General features: G+C 43.0%; 1 protein-coding gene across 1 annotated transcript; it reads left to right on the forward strand.

Annotated features, from left to right (window-relative positions):
* Positions 1–16304: 16304 nt before the first annotated feature.
* LOC139338056 (zinc-binding protein A33-like) lies at positions 16305–17242 on the forward strand. Its single transcript, XM_070972956.1, has one exon. The coding sequence runs from the start codon at positions 16316–16318 to the stop codon at positions 17240–17242; it is 927 nt and encodes a 308-aa protein (XP_070829057.1). The 5' UTR covers positions 16305–16315.
* Positions 17243–18006: the final 764 nt, after the last annotated feature.

Raw genomic sequence — 18006 nt, forward strand, 5'->3', positions numbered from 1 at the left:
ATGTGACCTTGTTTATGACGTTGACATCAAAAAGCTCCTTTTCGGTCATCAGTTAGCTTCTGTCAGTGCAAAGTAACTGATAAACCGTCGTCTGGAGGCTGTAAACGATGCTCCACTTGTATCAGCCGCTGTGACTCCTCCGTCAGTTTCCTGAAAGTGAGGCGCAGCAGACGGCGGGGAGTCATTAACACATCGAGGGGAGTAATTGAGTGAAACGGGCGAGAGGAGTCTTTTTGTTTTTAAGTGTGTGCGGTGAGTTCACGGAGCCGCGACCTCCTGACCCCGAGAGACGCTTTCACCTCGCACTGAAATGGAGCCGAAACATCAGCGGTGACCCAGAAATCACAATTCACTGTGGGAATGTGTGTGTGTGTGTGTGTGTGTGTGTGTGTGTGTGTGTGTGTGTGTGTGTGTGTGTGTGTGTGTGTGTGTGTGTGTGTGTGTGTGTGTGTGTGTGAGACACTTTAAAACTCTAATTCAAGGCTTCTGGAAAACAAAGCAGGAGCAGTTTCTCAACATTTTTGTTCGGTGACTCCGTCTGACTCCACCAAACAGCCGGCTGATCCAGGAGGAGGCGTGTGGGTGGAGCCTGGTTACTGAAGCTGTCACTCAAAGCCGCCATGCTCATAATAATGCATCACTTTAAGCTTTGATATAACTTAAAACAGTTTTTTGTAGCAGGCTGAAAACGTGTATTTCTGCTGTAGCATCAGGCGTTTTAATGTGGGGGTCTATGGGAACTGACTCACTGTGACACCCTCGGCAATTCTGTTTGCTCCTTCTTCAGCTCGGCAGGTTGCTGCTTGGTTTAGCCTAGCTTAGCACAAAGGTTGGAAACCCAAAAAAAAAAAAAAAACACTTTAAAAAACTCCAAATCTTCAATTTTACAAACAGCTGGAGGCGAAAAAAACAAAACAAAAAAAAAACACGATTTGCTTTCCTGCAACCGAACCATGATTAAAGCTTTTTATGCTTCTGTGCTTAAATGATCTTATTGTTTAGGAAAGTGTAACAGCAACATCTCTGGAATGAAAACTCACAGGAAACCATCAAAAACAAAGTACCAATCGACGGCACTGAAGGTGTCATCATAATTAATGCTGCTCCAGGGCCATCGCAGCAACCGACCAATCAGACAAAACTTTGCAACAAAGACAACAATGTACCAAAAAATCCATCAGTCTTATTGAACAACATTTGTAGGAGATGAAGTTGCAGAATCTCTGGACGGTCTGCTCAGAGTTTGTACTTTGCTTTGTTCACATATTGTAAGAATATTATACCCCATAAAAAGTACATTTACTCAAGTACAGTACTTGTACTCAAGTATTTCTGTATTTCTGCTCCACTACTTCTCAGATGGAAATGTTGTCCCTTTGCTCCACTACAGACATGCTCATGTTACCTTTCAGATGATTGTACATTAGAAACACAAATGAAATAAATACATTTCATTGGCAATCGAATGAAAACGCGTCGTATTAATGTTGTAGAGAATAAATCCATCTGTGTTCTACTGAAGTACTTTGACTTTTCACACTGAAAGTACATTTAGCTGATAGCTCATATTTAATACTTAATAACACAGCATGTTTACATTGTGTTGGTGGTACTTTTGTTGAAGTAAAGCATTTACTACTTCTATACTTCTTCTTTGCACACAGCTGAACAGGAAATGCTCATTTAGGATGAACTTGCTGCAGCTGGAAAGAGGATCCAGTTAAATGTGCATTTCCAGGTCACACTACATCTGTAACAGCTGCATGGTGATGGTGCCGCTCCGACATCCCGCCCACGGGCTGGAAACAGTTTTCCCGGCCTGTTCGCACCAACTTTTATACTGACATTAAACACCGTCAGCTAAGCCAAGCTCCTCATGAATCGACTGACGTAAACCAGCAGACAAACTGTGTTGAAAATGGAGGCAACTCACCGCTGACGTCTCTCAGATCTGCAGATCAAAAACTCTCCAACAAAAACGTTCTGGAAACATCCACAAAGGTCCAGAAGATCCTCTGCAGTGAAGATATTCAGTCCAGAACATGAAAATAATCCACAGAAACACGTTTTCTCCTGTAAAATTAGCTCTTCTTCTGCTTTTCTTCTGTGTTTTCCCTTTTACAACTTCCAGAGACACACAGGCGGCCGCCATCTTGTTTCCAGTTTGTATGTAGAGTCTCAGGTTTGAAAGGACTCCCTCGACCAATCATATGAGGCCTAACAACCAGAGCAGCCAATAACAGTTGGCTGAGTTGATCAGAAGGGCCTCCTCTGTGAAGATCTAGCCAATCATAGTTGAGTTTGCTTGACTGACACTTCAAATAGCCAATGAAACGCGCCGAGATGCCCCTCAGCAGTTTGTTCACGGCTCAGTCACCTCAAACTCTCAGTTAGAAGTCATAAATGGCATCAATATGAGGATATATAGCTAAAATGTGGGTAAAATACTGTAAATAGATGGAGAAAATCTAGATTTCATTAACATAGATCTAGATATTTATATAGATAAATATTTAATACATTGACTTTTTGTGGAGAACACCTAAATATACCATTACATACCATGAGAAAAATGAAAGTATTCACTTTCTGTGATCTGATCTTGGTTACTGTAAGCCTTCATGCTGTGGTCTCATTGTGTTTCCAGCTAATACGTCCCAGATATCATCATCTGCAGGCATCTATTTGCTAAAAAAAATATCCAGATGGGTAAAAACCTTCGACTTCAGTGAGTTCAGACCACTGAATGTCAGTTGAGTGATTCTGTGGAGTTTGTTTCTGGGATGTGGGAGCAGATTTCTGTGAGATTTCTCTGGAAAAACCAGGATTGATTAAACATGCTTTTAATTTGTATTTCTTGTTGTTGTGTTAATGAGGAAGGCTAGCCGCCACTTTGTGGAAGCTAAAGAGGATCCGTTCAAGAGTAAATAAACAGATGAATGAATCCCCCGTTCTGCCCGAGTGGGGGGTCCATGAGGTTGCTGGTTTGGAGGTCAGTCTGACCATGACCACCAGGCCGAGTTACAGAACCCTCTGAGCTGCTTTACAGCGCGGTGACATGGTGCTTCATGCTGCCTGTGACGTGAAAATGGACGACCGGCTCTCCGGAGCTTCGTTCCCTCCTCTCACTGATCCGCAGATGATGCAACACGGCAGCGTTATTTCCTCACACAGTTTTAAGAAAGTTTCCCTCAGTTCAGTTCGAACCACTGGCTCAGATTTTTTAACCTCACAATAAACGACCACACCACCCCCTCCTTTATCTCAGCGAATACATTTGCATAATTTACTCTGGATTATCTTTAATTTATGCAGAAACTGCTTTCCACTTGTTAGGCTGAATGTTTCCAAGGGGGCTAATAAAATTAGTTGTACTCCCACAGAGCGCCCATTCAGGGATTTTTGGGGAGCTTTCGGACAGTTTTCCGTGACTTTCCTCCAAACTGCGCTCAGGCTGGGAGCGATCGACCTGAAGTGATCTCCAACAGGTCGGAGAGTGAGACAGACTCGATTCAGTCTTTGAGCTGTTTCTCACGACGCCACACGACCAGAAACAAGCTGCTCTGAGGAGACAGAACAGATTATTGATCCTGCAGGGAGAGCAGAGGGAAACAGAAACTGATCGATCAATCGATCGACACAGGAAGTGAATGTGGTGACGACGTTTTTGATGAGTCCTTCGCCCTCCAACGCCATCCTGACGCACCAAACCGCCGCTGTTTAGGGTCACATGACGAACTTTGGTCATGGCAGAATATTGACATGTGAAGGGTTCATCCTCTGAGGAGCAGGAACGACATTCAGAGGTTTCACCATTTCCTAGATAACTTTTCCAGAGATGTTGGATGAGGCAGCTGCTGCATGTGAGAAGACTGTTAGCTTTAACATTTACTCACACACGTTACATCAAATATCTTTGATATACAGATCGTATTTACTGCGCTCATATGTTCTTTTTTCTACTGTGCAAATGTCCAAAACACTATTTCATTGTCCAAGTCTCATTATGTGCAGTTTAAATATTACAGGCAATATTTTAATGCTCTTTTTGTATATAAAGAACATGTATATGATTGATTATAGCTCTTTTTATTTGTTCCTTCTCTACATCTCCTTCTTATTCTTGCTGTTATTGCTCTTAACGTCAACAGTGTGAGATCAATAAAGTTTTATCTATTCTTTTCTTATCTTATCTTATCTTATCTTATCTTATCTTATCTTATCTTATAACTCTGTTGACTGACTTTTTAATTGTTATCTTATTCATGTTCTCCTCTCCACAGACCTGGTGTGCAGTTAAAGTGCAGGAGTATGTGAGTACGGCTTTTTATTGCAGTTTACATCTTGTGTAAACTCAGGACAGAGACAGAGACAGAGACAGAGACAGAGACAGAGACACCTCCTGTGTTCTGTTTTAATGAGACGTTCATGCAGGTATTCAATTATGGAGTCGACGTTCAGTCTTGTTTGTTTCCTGTCGTCTCATTAAACTAAATGAGGAAATGTCTTTGAATAAACTGGTTCAGGCAGAAACATCATGGCCGTCCACTGCTGATCAGGCCCCCACAGCTCACTGACGCACTTCCTGTGTCAGCTTTGACCGATTTACCTGTTCAGTGAGGGATTATTAGCAGCACGTCAGGTGAGTTTGACCTCCAAAGAAACTAGTTTAGATAATCTAAATAATTTCCAACCTGACTGATGTGTTTCTGACCAACATCATTAATTAAAATGAAGGACAGAACTTGGACTTCTTTCACAGATGACCTGTTTTCTCGTTCTCCTCCATCTTTGTTTCAACTCTAATGGAGGAAACAGCGTGGAGGTGATGATCAGTTTCCTTTCACGCTCACAGAAAAAGCTGCAGCGAACATCCTTTCAGGCGGGTTCCACCCTTGGATGATGTTTCGTGGGAAAAAGCAGCAGTCATTGAGATGAACAATAACAAACGACAACAACAAATCCCCCGAGGGAAGACGTTTTTCAGGACATCAGATAAGAACATGCACTTTTTATTGTTGACGTGTTTTTAAGCTTTATCTTTAGAGACGCTCGGCTTCAGTTCTGCAAGTCAATGCAGGTCAACACGTTCACACAAACAGCTAAAAGTGAGAGCTGCATATCAGAAATGTCCTTTAAAGTAAACAGATGCATGTTTGGTTGTTATTCGTCCTGAGCTTCCTGTGCTCCTCAATCACATGATCTCAGTTTCTTCCTTGCATGAACTTATGTTGTAAAATATACTTGAAAATATGTTTTCTATTTAGCTAAATATATTTTTATACAATATTTTGATTTGATTTGCATTTATTTGATTCTGTCATAGCTCACAACATCCGTCCAAATATTCACAACAAAAGTACAGAAAATGGGACAAGAGAAAAGAATAACAATAAAAAATGAGACGAAAACGAGAAAATGAAAAGAAAAAAGAAGAAAATAATAACAGAAACAAGTCAAGACAAATATGAATGACAATGAAATAAGAAAACGGAATGAAAATAAAAATGTGAAAAAACAAGAAAATTAAAGGAAAAACAAGAAAATCAAGCAAAGAATTAAAAAAAATAGCTGTAAAAAGAAAATAACTTCTTTCTCACCATCGGCAGCTCTGATTGGAGCTTTTTTCCACAGAAATATCTGTAAATTATTTGGTCATTTGAGTGAAGCGACTCTTTAACAGCAGCAGAGGAGATGAATATGCTGCCAGGCTCGGGATAATCCCCCCCCCCCCCCCCCCCCCATCGATACATGGATTGAGGTAATGAGGTCATGTCACACAGAACAGACCGGGTGTCATTAAACCCCCCTCCTACCCCCGGACACCCCCACCTACCACACTCACTGTATAACCCCCCCTAACAGAGAGGTCAGAGGTCGGCTCCTGGAGCTGGTTCACGGGCCTCTGGGGATCCACATCGGACCCACGTGGTGGTTCTGTCACGTCACAGAGTGTCGCTCCGATCCATCGATCACGACTGAGCGCACTCAGAGCGACGATCACGTCGAACGTCAGGCAGCTCAGACCGTCCAGGTAACAGGTAACAGGTAACAGGTGACAGGTAACAGGTAACAGGTGACAGGTCATGGGTCACAGGTCATGGGTCATGGGTCACAGGTAACAGGTAACAGGTAACAGGTCACAGGTCACAGGTAACAGGTCACAGGTCACAGGTCACAGGTAACAGGTCACAGGTCACAGGTAACAAGTAACAGGTAACAGGTCACAGGTCACAGGTAAAAGGTCACAGGTAATAGGTCACAGGTCACAGGTAGTGAACAGTTCAGTTCATCACCAGCTGACTCAGAGCCTTTTTACGTTCTAACTGTATTTGCTGAAATAACAAACTTGTATTTGAAACTTAATAAATGTTTAGTGAGTCGTTTTTAAACCTTTGTGTCTGCAGTAGGAACCAGTGGACTCGGTCTGAGGGCCGCTGAGAGGGTCGGGAAGTCTTCAGAGACGGACTAATGCAGAGCTGGTTTTGGTCTTTTCATGGGTTTGGTGACAATAATAAAAATCTAGAATAATATCAGACTGATGCTTTAATGATGTGGAGAGCTTCCAGGAAATGAATCTGTTGGACAAATGGACACCAGTGTTTGCTTGTGTCTCACTCAGACCTGAAAATGAATTAGTGACTCAAACGCTGAAGCACAAATGGATCAGTGACAGAATATTGAGAAGACGTGAGCTTTCTGAAATGAAACTCTTTGCGCTCACAGTGGCCGGGTGTTGAGTTAAGGTGGACGTTTAGCAGTCCGTCCCATCCGTCTGATGTGACTCCTTCTGTTAACTCTGCATGTTTACTCTCTGCTCAGGCCTTGTTGATTTAGGTGATGGGAACCGGCCGCTCCGCACTCCCTCCGACTTTGATGTTTCCTCGCTATTGTGGTGCCAGCTCTGAATCGCAGCCGGCTGGTTGGTTGGTTGGTTGGCAGCCATTGAACCTTTGCGAAGATTAACTGTTATTACCGGCGTCTTTGTGCGTCCAGGCCGCTCTCTGCATACCAGCAGTGAAACAAAACGCTCCTCTCCAGCCTCTCCAGTGGAGGAGGCTTCAGAAAACAGCAGGTCTGATTCGCTTTTATCTGCACACTGACGAGAGTATAAGAGCACTAAGTGGTCTCTCAACTGCCAACAAGTTCCTTTTTAGGAGAGGAGAGGTCCGATACGCACTGTATTAGCCTCGACCAGCACACACTCGCGCTCGCACACAATGGAAAAACTTTCTATTCTGGGACAGACGGGTCACAGATCACCTTAATAAAGAGGCAGGAATGTGTTGAGGCACTTCTGCCTTCACTTCAACCATACGATCTCTGACTCTCCTCACGCAGCCTCCTGCAGCACTAATGAGCTTTGCATTCAGCCGCTCATTCATGCGCTCCTGCCCGTATTTGAAACACATGGTGAGCTACATGCTGCCAACACACGTGACCTCTGACCCCGGCTGCAACCCACAACACACCGTCGGGAAGCCTGCGTCGAATCTGTTTGTGCTCCGGGAAGAGAAACTGCAGCAGCTTGAAGTCGTTTCATCGGTTTACAGAAAGCATAAATCAGTTGTGCGGCCGCCGCCTGACGTTTACCTGGAGCAAGGTAACACATTCATAAAACCACGAGCGAGTGTTCAGAAACAAGCTGCATTTGAAGGTCAAATCAGGAACTTTACTGTTTGTCAAAAGTGGGACATAAAACAGACATTTGCACTTTTAAAAGATCTGGAGCCAGTTTATTAGGTACAACTAGCTAAAGGAAAGCAGTATAAATACATACTGCAGGGAATTCTGCCTTCAGGACGGCTGTAACATTAGCCAGGTTAGAGGTGTGTTGATTCAGCTGCATGGTCACTTCAGTGGGTGCAGCTTGTGGTGCCTTTGAATTGTGCTGCATTGTACTGTTTAATCTACCTTTATTGATATAAACAAACATTATACCATTATGAAAGGAGGATTTTTTTTTTTTTTTTACAGGACTGTTATCTTTAGCCATGTGTACCTAATAAACTGGCAACATAGTGTAAATCTCTTGAATAAATGAGATACCTCTTGACTAATCTCATATTTCATAATACTAAAATATATAAAATGTGTAGATTTTGAGATTTCTCAATGGAACTGACAAACACAAAGAACGTTTCATTTTAAATAAAGTTAACTAAATGCAAAAAATGGAAAAAAGTTAATTTTAAATATCATAAAAAGGGGTTTTTTTGGCTGAGACGGATAAGTTGGTGTATCATTAGAAATAAAACTGACTGGACTACAGTACTGTAGTATGTGATGTGTATTTGGAGTATGATCAGTGTGACTTTAAAGACCTCATGCTGCGGATAGAAGTACTTTAATCAATAAAATAAAAATGGACCAATCAAAGTGCTCTGCTCCACATTAAATATAATATAAATACTTCATTGCAAAGCTGTTTGCTGTGGACATCAGCATTAAACATGGTCAGCCATTAAAACCAGTCCTTTGCTCATTAGATCATTTAAAAAGTAAAAGGACGTTCACGTACAGAGGATTTAATAACAGAGACGTTTGTCCGATAGTCATCATCATCAATCTGCTCCACTTCTGCTGGTCAAACATTTGTTTGCTGCATCCACAAACCTCCTAAAGCTAATTGGAATTGATCCCTGGTGGTTTTCTGTGTGACACAGAAACCCGTTTCATTGCTGACCTTCTCCTCTGTTTCCTGTCATGTTCTTCACATCATTGGCTTGAACTGACAGAGCTGTAACGTCACGATGAAGGTTACCTGGATCAAACTTTAATGTTCAGAAAACACATTATGTTTCTCATCCTGAGCACTGCTGCAGGACCTCTATTCACCCTCTGAAATACTCTCTGTTTTAGCTCCTGTCTCTTTAAGGCCCCGCCCTGATTGGTCAGTTCCCACAGGCCTGAACAGTTTTTAGCTGTGAAAATCACCACAATAAACCTTCATCACCGCACGTTTAACATCAGCCACTGAAGTTACAGCTTTGTAACTGTCTTTGTCTGGTCTGAGCAAGCTAACCGCTGCATGCTAATCAACATTACACAACGCTGTTAGGCACACAAATTCCTACGTTTTGACCATTTTGTTTTCAGTCACCACATCCAACCTACTCCTCTCATTATTTCGTTGTTTCAAATGAGGTTTAACATTCACACGGTTTCTTTTGTCTGTCCCTCAATATGACAACATTAGTCCATCATCAAGCCGCACTCTAGGAGTAGCCACATTAGCCAAGCAACATGCTAACGCCGAGTTCAACAAGCTAGCCTACAAAACAGATACATACAGTTAAACTACACAAGACAGCAAAATTTACTGCCTCCGTGTTTGCAGTCCGGTCAGGGAGAGCCGGTATCGAACCGTTCTTGAGCTTGTACTTGAGCTATTGGCCCTCATTGACGAAGCAAACCGGACTAAAATGGACACAGATTTCTAGTTGTTTTGGGGACATTTCTGTCACATTTCCATCAAAAATAAACTGAATATATAAAAATAATAATAATAATAATAATATTCTTATTATCCATTTAAAGCTGATAATGGACTCAAAGGAGTCGCCTCCATCTCGTCCATCACTGTTTTCAGGACTGCATTATGGATTACTTTACAAATGATGGAACCAAAATGTGCCTGTAGGTACTTTACAAACATCATCAATAACCTGAAATTTGACGCATATGCAGTTTGTCTCTCGGCCAGCAGGGGGTGTGTGATTCCACATTCTTCTGTCCTCAGTGTGACAGATTCGGTTGTAAACAAGGCATGAATGCCTCCCAAACAGAGCTATTTTTCAAAGCAGTGTTGGCTTTTTCTGAATAAACCTTCCCACTGGTCCAAAAGGAGCCATTTGCTGGCGACTCCGAGCACAACAGAGCCACCTGACAGAGCCGCCAGCCAGCAGAAATTCACCTCAATGCCTTCAGAAAGCTGCTTTATGTGTGTCCTGCCGGCAATCGAGGGAGGACAGAGGAGAAAGGCCTTAAAGAAAAAGACTCTGCAAAGTGCAACTCCGAGCTGTAACTCCGAGTTTCCTAGCAACATGCTCTGCGAGATGAATCCGAGGGTTTTCGCCAACCTCTCTAGATCTGCTTTTTTTATTCAGCGCTGTTTTATTGTCGTCTTACTGAAGACACAAAGTTTGGTTTTATTAGGTAAATACCAGGATGTGTTTTTTGTCATTGCTCGAGTGTCGGTAATCCCCTGAAACACATCCAACCACACACACATTTCTCCCTCAATGAATTTCCAACAGCAGCATTCGCACAATCATTTGCATGAGTTGTTTTTTCACTGTAATCTCTCTCTCTGCCTCAGACCTGTTGAGTCTTAAACCTCACAGCTCCCCCATCCTCCCCTCCCATGAAAAAACAAGACAAAAGCATGAATGCATAATTAATATAGTGAAGCTGCATTTTTAATTGTTGCTGGTCTTCAAAGTTGCCCAGCGGCATTGTCTCTCGGTTCGGGCCGGCTGCTTCCGATGGCAGAGCTTCATTCAGGTCTTTTTAGGGCTCGAGCGCTGCAGAAGCACCGGCAGACAACGGCTCCAAGCTCGCCTCCTTTCTCAGGGTGTCTGCCCGCACAATGGACTTCCTTAGCCTGCACACAAAAGAGGCTGGCGCATGAAAAAACACCCAAATTCAATGGCATTCCTCTCCACAATGCACTCTGAGAATATGTGCTTGTCCCTCTCCTCTCCCTCTCTTCTCTCTCAGCACTGGCTGATGTATTAGGATGATGTGTGAGGATCAGGAAGTGATATATTCCTGCATCAAAATTACACAAATCCAAATTAAAAAGAAACAAGACTGACAGTTTCCAGCCATGCTAGCAGCTCTGTGAGGCTGCACTTAGGGACAATGGTGATTTTCAGTCAAGTGCTAACAACATACTAACATGTTCGCAATGACAATGCTAACATGTTGATATATAGCAAGTACAATGTTGTTCACCACCTTAGCTTAGCGTGTTAGCATGCTAACATTGCAGAGGGGTACCACCTTCACTGGTCATAGCGTGCCGAACAAACGCTGACTGACAGACCAAGAGACAGATCAATGATCGGTGATGTCAACACATCTTTAGTGTACAGGAAATGAAAAGTGGTAATCATGTTTGTTATATTTGTTATGATGGACGGTTTGAAAAACATTAAAAACTAATACAGCAAAACCAAAGATATCGTCTTTTTTTTTTTTTTTTTAAATATATTGTTCCTCTTTGCCATAACCTGGCTTCAACATTACCCACAATGCAAGTTGACTGTTGGCAGTGTGGTGTGTTATGCTAACAGCGCCTAATGTAGCCTAAGATCTGGCCTGTAGCAGGGATGAGGAGCAGCATCAGAGGTCTTGTAAGCTCATCTCTTTTCATTTACAGACTCACAGTCTTCAGCCCCAACCAGTGCTGCCTCAAGTGACATCATGTGAGGCAATCTATCACAGTTTGCATTGCTCCCTCTGGAGACACTAAAGACTTCAAACAACTTTTCCACACGGTCCTCCCAAACACCTGTAAACAGCTAAATGTGTAAAATTAGTGGAGCTCCCCTTAACGTGAAAAGTTACGTTTTGGGGACCGGGTCCTTGACCCTGATGGAAGTAGGGTCCCCACACTGTAGATGTGCAGTCAGATTGTTCTCACAATGTTATGGATGCATCAACACACACTCAGACACTCTGTCGCTGGTCAGATGAGGTGACATTAGCTCCTCTATCACATCCTCAGTGTGTGGTGTTACAGAGGGTGAGGAGGGGTGAGTTAGAGGTTGGTAGGGGGTTTAGGGGAGCGGGGGTTGCTCCACCATTGTCGGGCGCATATTGAACTCCATTGGCACGCCGGCCGGCAGCTTACCATCCCAAGGCTGCTCAGAGCCACAAAAGGCCACGATGGAGGGAGAGTGGAGCCGGGTGAACGTCACCAACACCCGCAGCCTAATCCTCCTGCCCTGTACATCTGCGCCGGGCCGGTTTCAAAAGCCAGAGCCCCTTTTTTTTCTCTAAAATCCCCCTCCTCATCATGCACCACCTCTTTTCTTTTCTCTCGCTGTTATTCTGCAGCCGGAGAAAGGACAGGCTTTTGTAGTGGCCCATAGTGTCACACAGACACAAGACCTGAGGCTGCCACTCGTCAAATGGAAGCTCTCTCCGGGCTTTCACGGCGCTCACTTTGCTCATGTCGACTCGAGGAAAGAGGGGGAAACTCTTATTTTAGCACGTGAAAAGGCTCCAGACGGGGACATGAAGGCCGGCTCTTCACATCGGACACAATTGACTTTGAAAGCCAGAGTTTCCCTGAGAGTAGTAGGGAGTGTTTGCTGGGATGTTGGCATCATGTTTTAATTGAATTTGACTGTCAGCAGGTCTCAAAGGGGCCCAAACAAGCTTATTATCAAAACGCTCTTCTGGGATCCTGCTGAAGTAAACCAGGAACAAACATGAAAAAGAAAAGGTCAAATGGCTTTCACGCACTGTCGCAGTCAAAACTGCGAAAGCAATAATGTCATAATGGCTGTTAAAGGACAAGGCTATGCTAGGTACATAAACATTCTACATATTGCATTTCATTGTCAACAAATCCCACAGAAAGACTAAAACAAAGAACCTTCTTCAAGAAAGAAAAAGACAAAATTAAATGAATTAAATAAAGAGAAGAAGAATCTGCCATCAGTCATCACCCACAGGTTCCTGAAGGGTCGTTTCGAAGCCCGACTGCTCGACTACAATTTAATCAGATATGGACGCCGAAAATCAAATTCATGCAATCTGGAATCAAGTTGAAAAATTTTGTGAGGAAAATTTTTAGAATAAGGTTGAAATATTTTGAGGTAAAAAGTTGTAATGTTAAGAAAAAAGTCAAAATATTCTGAAAATAAAGTTGTAATATGTCGAGATATTGAGGAAACTGAAACGAAAAGAAACTGGTTCTGTGATGTTTGAGTCAATAACTGTGTTTGAAGCAGCAGCTGGAGTTCAGCAGGGATTTGTTGCCTGCAGACAGCTGAACCAGAGAGCAGAGTCAAGGCAGGAGAAAGTTATTAAAGCTTTATGAAAATGAACAGCACAGCTGAACACAGGTCAGAGGAAAGTCGAACTGCAGTTCAAACTGTCTTTCTCAAGTAAAAATAGTGACTGTAGGCTACAATATGGACTGTCAGAAATGCTAAAATGTAAGCAACCTGATCTGAGTATAAAACCACATTTTGCTCATTCAGGTCATGGTTATCCGAAGAGGGTTGAATCTGAGGCAGCTGGTCCTGGTTGTACCACCAAGCAGATGCTGATCATTCTCTTCAAGTTCATCACTGCGAGCGACCCTGCTATTTCATAATCTGTTATTATAAAATATTGATTAGCCTCTTTAAAGTACATGCTTGAGTGTTTTTGGCCCACAGAGCTGTGCAGCTGTCCAGATGCTGCCCAAGGTGCAAGTTCAAGGCCAGTTAATAATGTGTGAAGCTTTTGTAATGTTTGGTTTGTGAAGCTGATTCAAACACTAAACCAGTGTTTGTAAAGAATAAGTGAGAGCTGAGGCCGCCCTCTGGTGGAGGTCTTAGCAAACCACAGCCTGATGTGATTTGTGCTCTTCATAAATAACTAAATCGCCAGTCTGATACTGAAACAGATGACATGAATGCACCCATCAACTTTAACTTTCTAGATCATGCATGGAAATATAAATGTGGATTTTTGAGTCGTGCAGAGTTTTAAAGACATGGCTTCTCTAATTGAGGAGGTTTTTTGTTTTGGTTTTTTTCCCAAAAATGCACTTGTAATGTAACATAACAGGGCTTTGAAAGAAGGGTTAGGGTTTACATCTGAAACTTCAAAAATCACAAAGAAAGTTTTCCATCTCAGATTTCTTTATTTTTCCCCTGTAATGTGATCAGTGAGGAATCTGTTACATGAATAAAAGATGTTTGGACAGTTTGAAAGCCACAGGAAACTGAAATCACAGATAAAACAATGAGCTGAACGTTGGACTGTTGGGACTGTTGCAGACTATTGAAAGAAACATACAGCTATTATGTGTCAAGAAGGAACATGGGATGGATCCCAAATGTAGACCAAACAAAAGGCAGAGCTGGTGCAGTTCAATAAATGTATTTAACTGATGTGGCAAACAAAGATTTACAGGAGGGCGAGGCTGGTGAGGGTCAACACTAAAGTAAAAACACGACGCATGCGATACGCCTTCAACATAAAACAGGAACTACAAAACCAATCAAACCAAATCATGACATTACCCCCCTTCAAGGGACAGCTTCCAGACATCCCTTCAAAAAGTCCAAAAGGTCCAAGTCAAGCTAGGTGGGTGGAGGCAGGTCTGGAGAAGGGACTTTGGGACAAGTGGTCAAGGATGATGGGAACCTAACGCAGGCAGCAAGGGGACTGGAACAAAGGCAAAACCCCTCCGGAGGCCTGGCAGGAGGCCAGCAGTGAAGATGGAACCCCTCTGGTGGCCAGTGGCAAAGGTGGAACCCCTCTAGAGGTCAGGCTGGAAGCTGGTGACAAAGACAGTACCCCTTTGGAGGTCTGGCAGGAGACCAGTGAATTCTGAACCCCTCTCCAAGATGAACAGGGGGGCAGCAAAAGCGGACTCCCTTAGAAGGATTGGCAGGAGACCAGTGAGGGCTGTACCCCTCTGGAAGACAGACAGGAGGCTAGTGAAGGCGAAATCTCTCATCAGGATGGGCAGGAGGCTGTCGAAGGTGGATTCCCTCTCGAGATCAGACTGGAGGACAATGAAGGCGAAAGCCTCTGGGGACCGGCGTTGTGACTCAGGGCCAAAAGCCAGAGGAAGGAACCCTAAGCAGGAACTTGACTGGACGACCAGCGAGAGGACAGTGAGACTGGAGGCTGGTGACAGGTCAGCAAGACTGGAAGCTGCCAGGGGACGTGGTGAGGCCAGTGGAACAGGAAGTTGATGAAACCCAACTAGCGAGGACTGCTGCAGGTCACAAGATCAGGAGACTGCTGCAGCTTCTGGTCAGTGGATTGCTGCAGGTCCGGCTCCGAAGACAGCACCAATTCTGGCATGAGCGTTGGTTGGACCACTGATGTGGAACCAGGAGCAGATGTCAGCAAAGCTGGGCAGTGGTGAGACACGACCTCGTTGGGAATCCTGCTTCTTTCTGGTGGGACTGTCTTGAAAGCCAGCCATGACCTCCAGAATGGGGACACTGGGGACTCGCCGAGAGTTGACCCGGGCAGTAAGCTGCCTGGAATGATTACAATCTGGCAAAAATAGAGAAAAACATCGGTTTAGGTACACAAAGGAGGGAATAGTGTACTATTGGTTTTTAACAAAACAAGCATTGTGAAGGTGTGACAGCATTTCTCACTTTCCAAATTGCACAATACATTTTTGTGATTATACTAGCATACTTATTTAACATTTTCAATGCAAGACTTTTACGTGCAACAGAGTATTTTACAGTGTGGTATTAAGGATATTGCTGAAGTAAAAGGCCTGAATACTTCTGTTCCAAGTTACACTGAGAGGAGGAGCAACACTGACAGAAGAAAAGCTTCAATGTCACATTTCATCAAATGAAAGTGAAAGTTTGTCTGAGTGACAGAAGAAAAGCAGCAGTCAAGACAAGTCAGCAGAATCCAACAGACTCCTTCAGGTTTTTCCTCAACAGAACAGCTGAATCTCTGCAAAGTCCTACACAGATGAAATGAATAGTTGGTCAAACTTTAGTCTTTTAATATTATTATGATTATTTTACATCTAATAATAACATCATTACCATGTGAGCGATATTCTAACCATAGAATTGTGTCATTTGATTAAAAACTAAAAACCAAACTACAGTGACTAAACTCATGAAGCTAACCTTCATGCAGCCGCTTTAGCTGAAGCTAATTGAACAATTTTTCCCAACCTGTTTCATGTAGCTGAAAGTTACATCAGTTTTACTGATTTAGCATCTGAGTAACTGATTTGTTGAGCCTCATACATAATGAAAGAAATACCTAAATCTTTCACAAAGCGGTGTAACATAGCAGGACTAGTTTTTCTGGTGTTACTAGGTTTAGCTAATTAGCCAACTTTCGATGCTGTTTGTACTGTCCAATACCCATGATCTGGTTCTATTCAATAATTGCCAAAAAAAAAAAGATGTAACATTGACGTTTTACAGCCAGTCGTTAACACACAGTAGCTTTGAATTTCCAGCTTTTTCCTCTCGGCTTCACTGTTTCTGCAGTTCCTGCTGTCTTTGGAATGAAGATCATTGTTGGGATCTGTCCTTTTGTCTTTTCCTAGTGTTTTCTCTCTGTTGAGAGAAGCCAGACCGAGTTCATGGAGACGATCACAGAGAAGCAGAGGAAGACGGAGAAACAGGCTGAAGGCTTCATCAAAGAGCTGGAGCAGGAAATCTCTGAGCTGACGAAGAGGAGCACTGAGGTGGAGCAGCTCTCACAGTCTGAAGACCACCTCCTCCTCCTCCAAAGCTTCCCCTCCATGAACGCTGCTCCACCCACCAAAGGCTGGACAGAAGTCAGCGTCCGTCCACCTTCGTATGAGGGGACTGTGAGGAGAGCTTTGAATGAGCTGAAGGAGACGCTCAGTGAACAGATGAAGAAGCTGTTTGAAGCCGAGCTGAAGAGGGTCCAGCAGTATGCAGCAGATATGACACTTGATCCTGATACAGCGCATCCTCAGCTCGTCCTGTCTGATGATGGGAAACGAGTGTATGCGAGTGATGTACAGAAGAATCTCCCAGACAATCCAGAGAGATTCAATCCTTGTGCTTGTGTCTTAGCAAAGCAGAGTTTCTCTTCAGGAAGGTTTTACTTCGAGGTTCAGGTCAAAGGGAAGACTGACTGGGATGTAGGAGTCGCCAGAGAGTCGATCAACAGGAAGGGAAAAATCACAGCGAATCCTCAGAATGGTTACTGGATGATTCGTCTGAGAAATGAAAATGAGTATGAAGCTGCTGCTAACCCTCCAGTCCGTCTCTCTCTGAAGTCTCAGCCTGAGAGGGTGGGGGTGTTTGTGGACTATGAGGAGGGTCTGGTCTCCTTTTATGACGTTGATGCTGCAGCTCTTCTCTACTCCTTCACTGGCTGCTGCTTCACTGAGAAACTCTACCCATACTGTGGTCCATTTCTTAATCATGGTGGCAAAAATTCTGCCCCTCTGACCATCTCTGCTGTCAGTCATGCTGAGAAGAACAGCAGATTTAGCATTACGTACAGTAGTGTTAGAAAATTTCATAGTATCTAATACTATCAGTAATATGTACTCTACGGGTTCTGATTAACTGTTTTGTTTTTTTTCTCACTTTTTTTATTTCCACTATTTTTGGACTTCAATCACAGAATTTCTTTATAGTACATAGTAGTACATAGTATGCAGGCGGGACTTTTTATGCATTTTTCATTTCATGGTTTTTTCTAAAGAACTAGAAAAATTTTCTGCAGATTCTTAAAGCCATTTAGAAAAAATCACAGTAAGAAGATGCATCTTTTACATTTTCTGCATCTAAATATACATCCATGTGTGAATTTTCCATCTGCTCATCAAAATAAATAAACACGTCTGGAGATAAATCACTGTTGAAGATACTCTAACATAAAAAATGTCATTGTATCACTGATGATTGTGCATGAATGAGTGTGCAGGCTTGTTTCCCTTTTAAGTAGAAAGCACATGAATATCTAATGTTAAAGATACCATGAATCCATATGATGCCACAAATAAGCTTCTGCATTAAGATCTGTATTACTGAAGTCAGACTGTTCCATTTATTTCAGTGCGTGGCTCATGACCACATCATTTACCGTTAGATTTTTGTTTTTACTGACTAATTATGACAGACAGAGTTGATGATGCACCATTGGAGATGGCAGAAACCTGCATATCAGAGTATTCAATTCAATTCAATTCAATTCAACATACCTTTACTTGTCCCGCAAGGGGAAATTCCAAATTACAGCGGCATCAGTAAAAGATAGAATTAGGTATTCCACCAAGCCTCTTTCACATAT

This window comes from Chaetodon trifascialis, chromosome 10 (assembly GCF_039877785.1).
Source record: "Chaetodon trifascialis isolate fChaTrf1 chromosome 10, fChaTrf1.hap1, whole genome shotgun sequence".
Lineage (NCBI taxonomy): Eukaryota > Metazoa > Chordata > Actinopteri > Chaetodontiformes > Chaetodontidae > Chaetodon > Chaetodon trifascialis.

What these genes read in the sequence shown, in the direction of transcription:
- LOC139338056 (XM_070972956.1), top strand. Translation starts at nt 16,316, where the DNA reads ATGGAGACGATCACAGAGAAGCAGAGGAAGACGGAGAAACAGGCTGAA.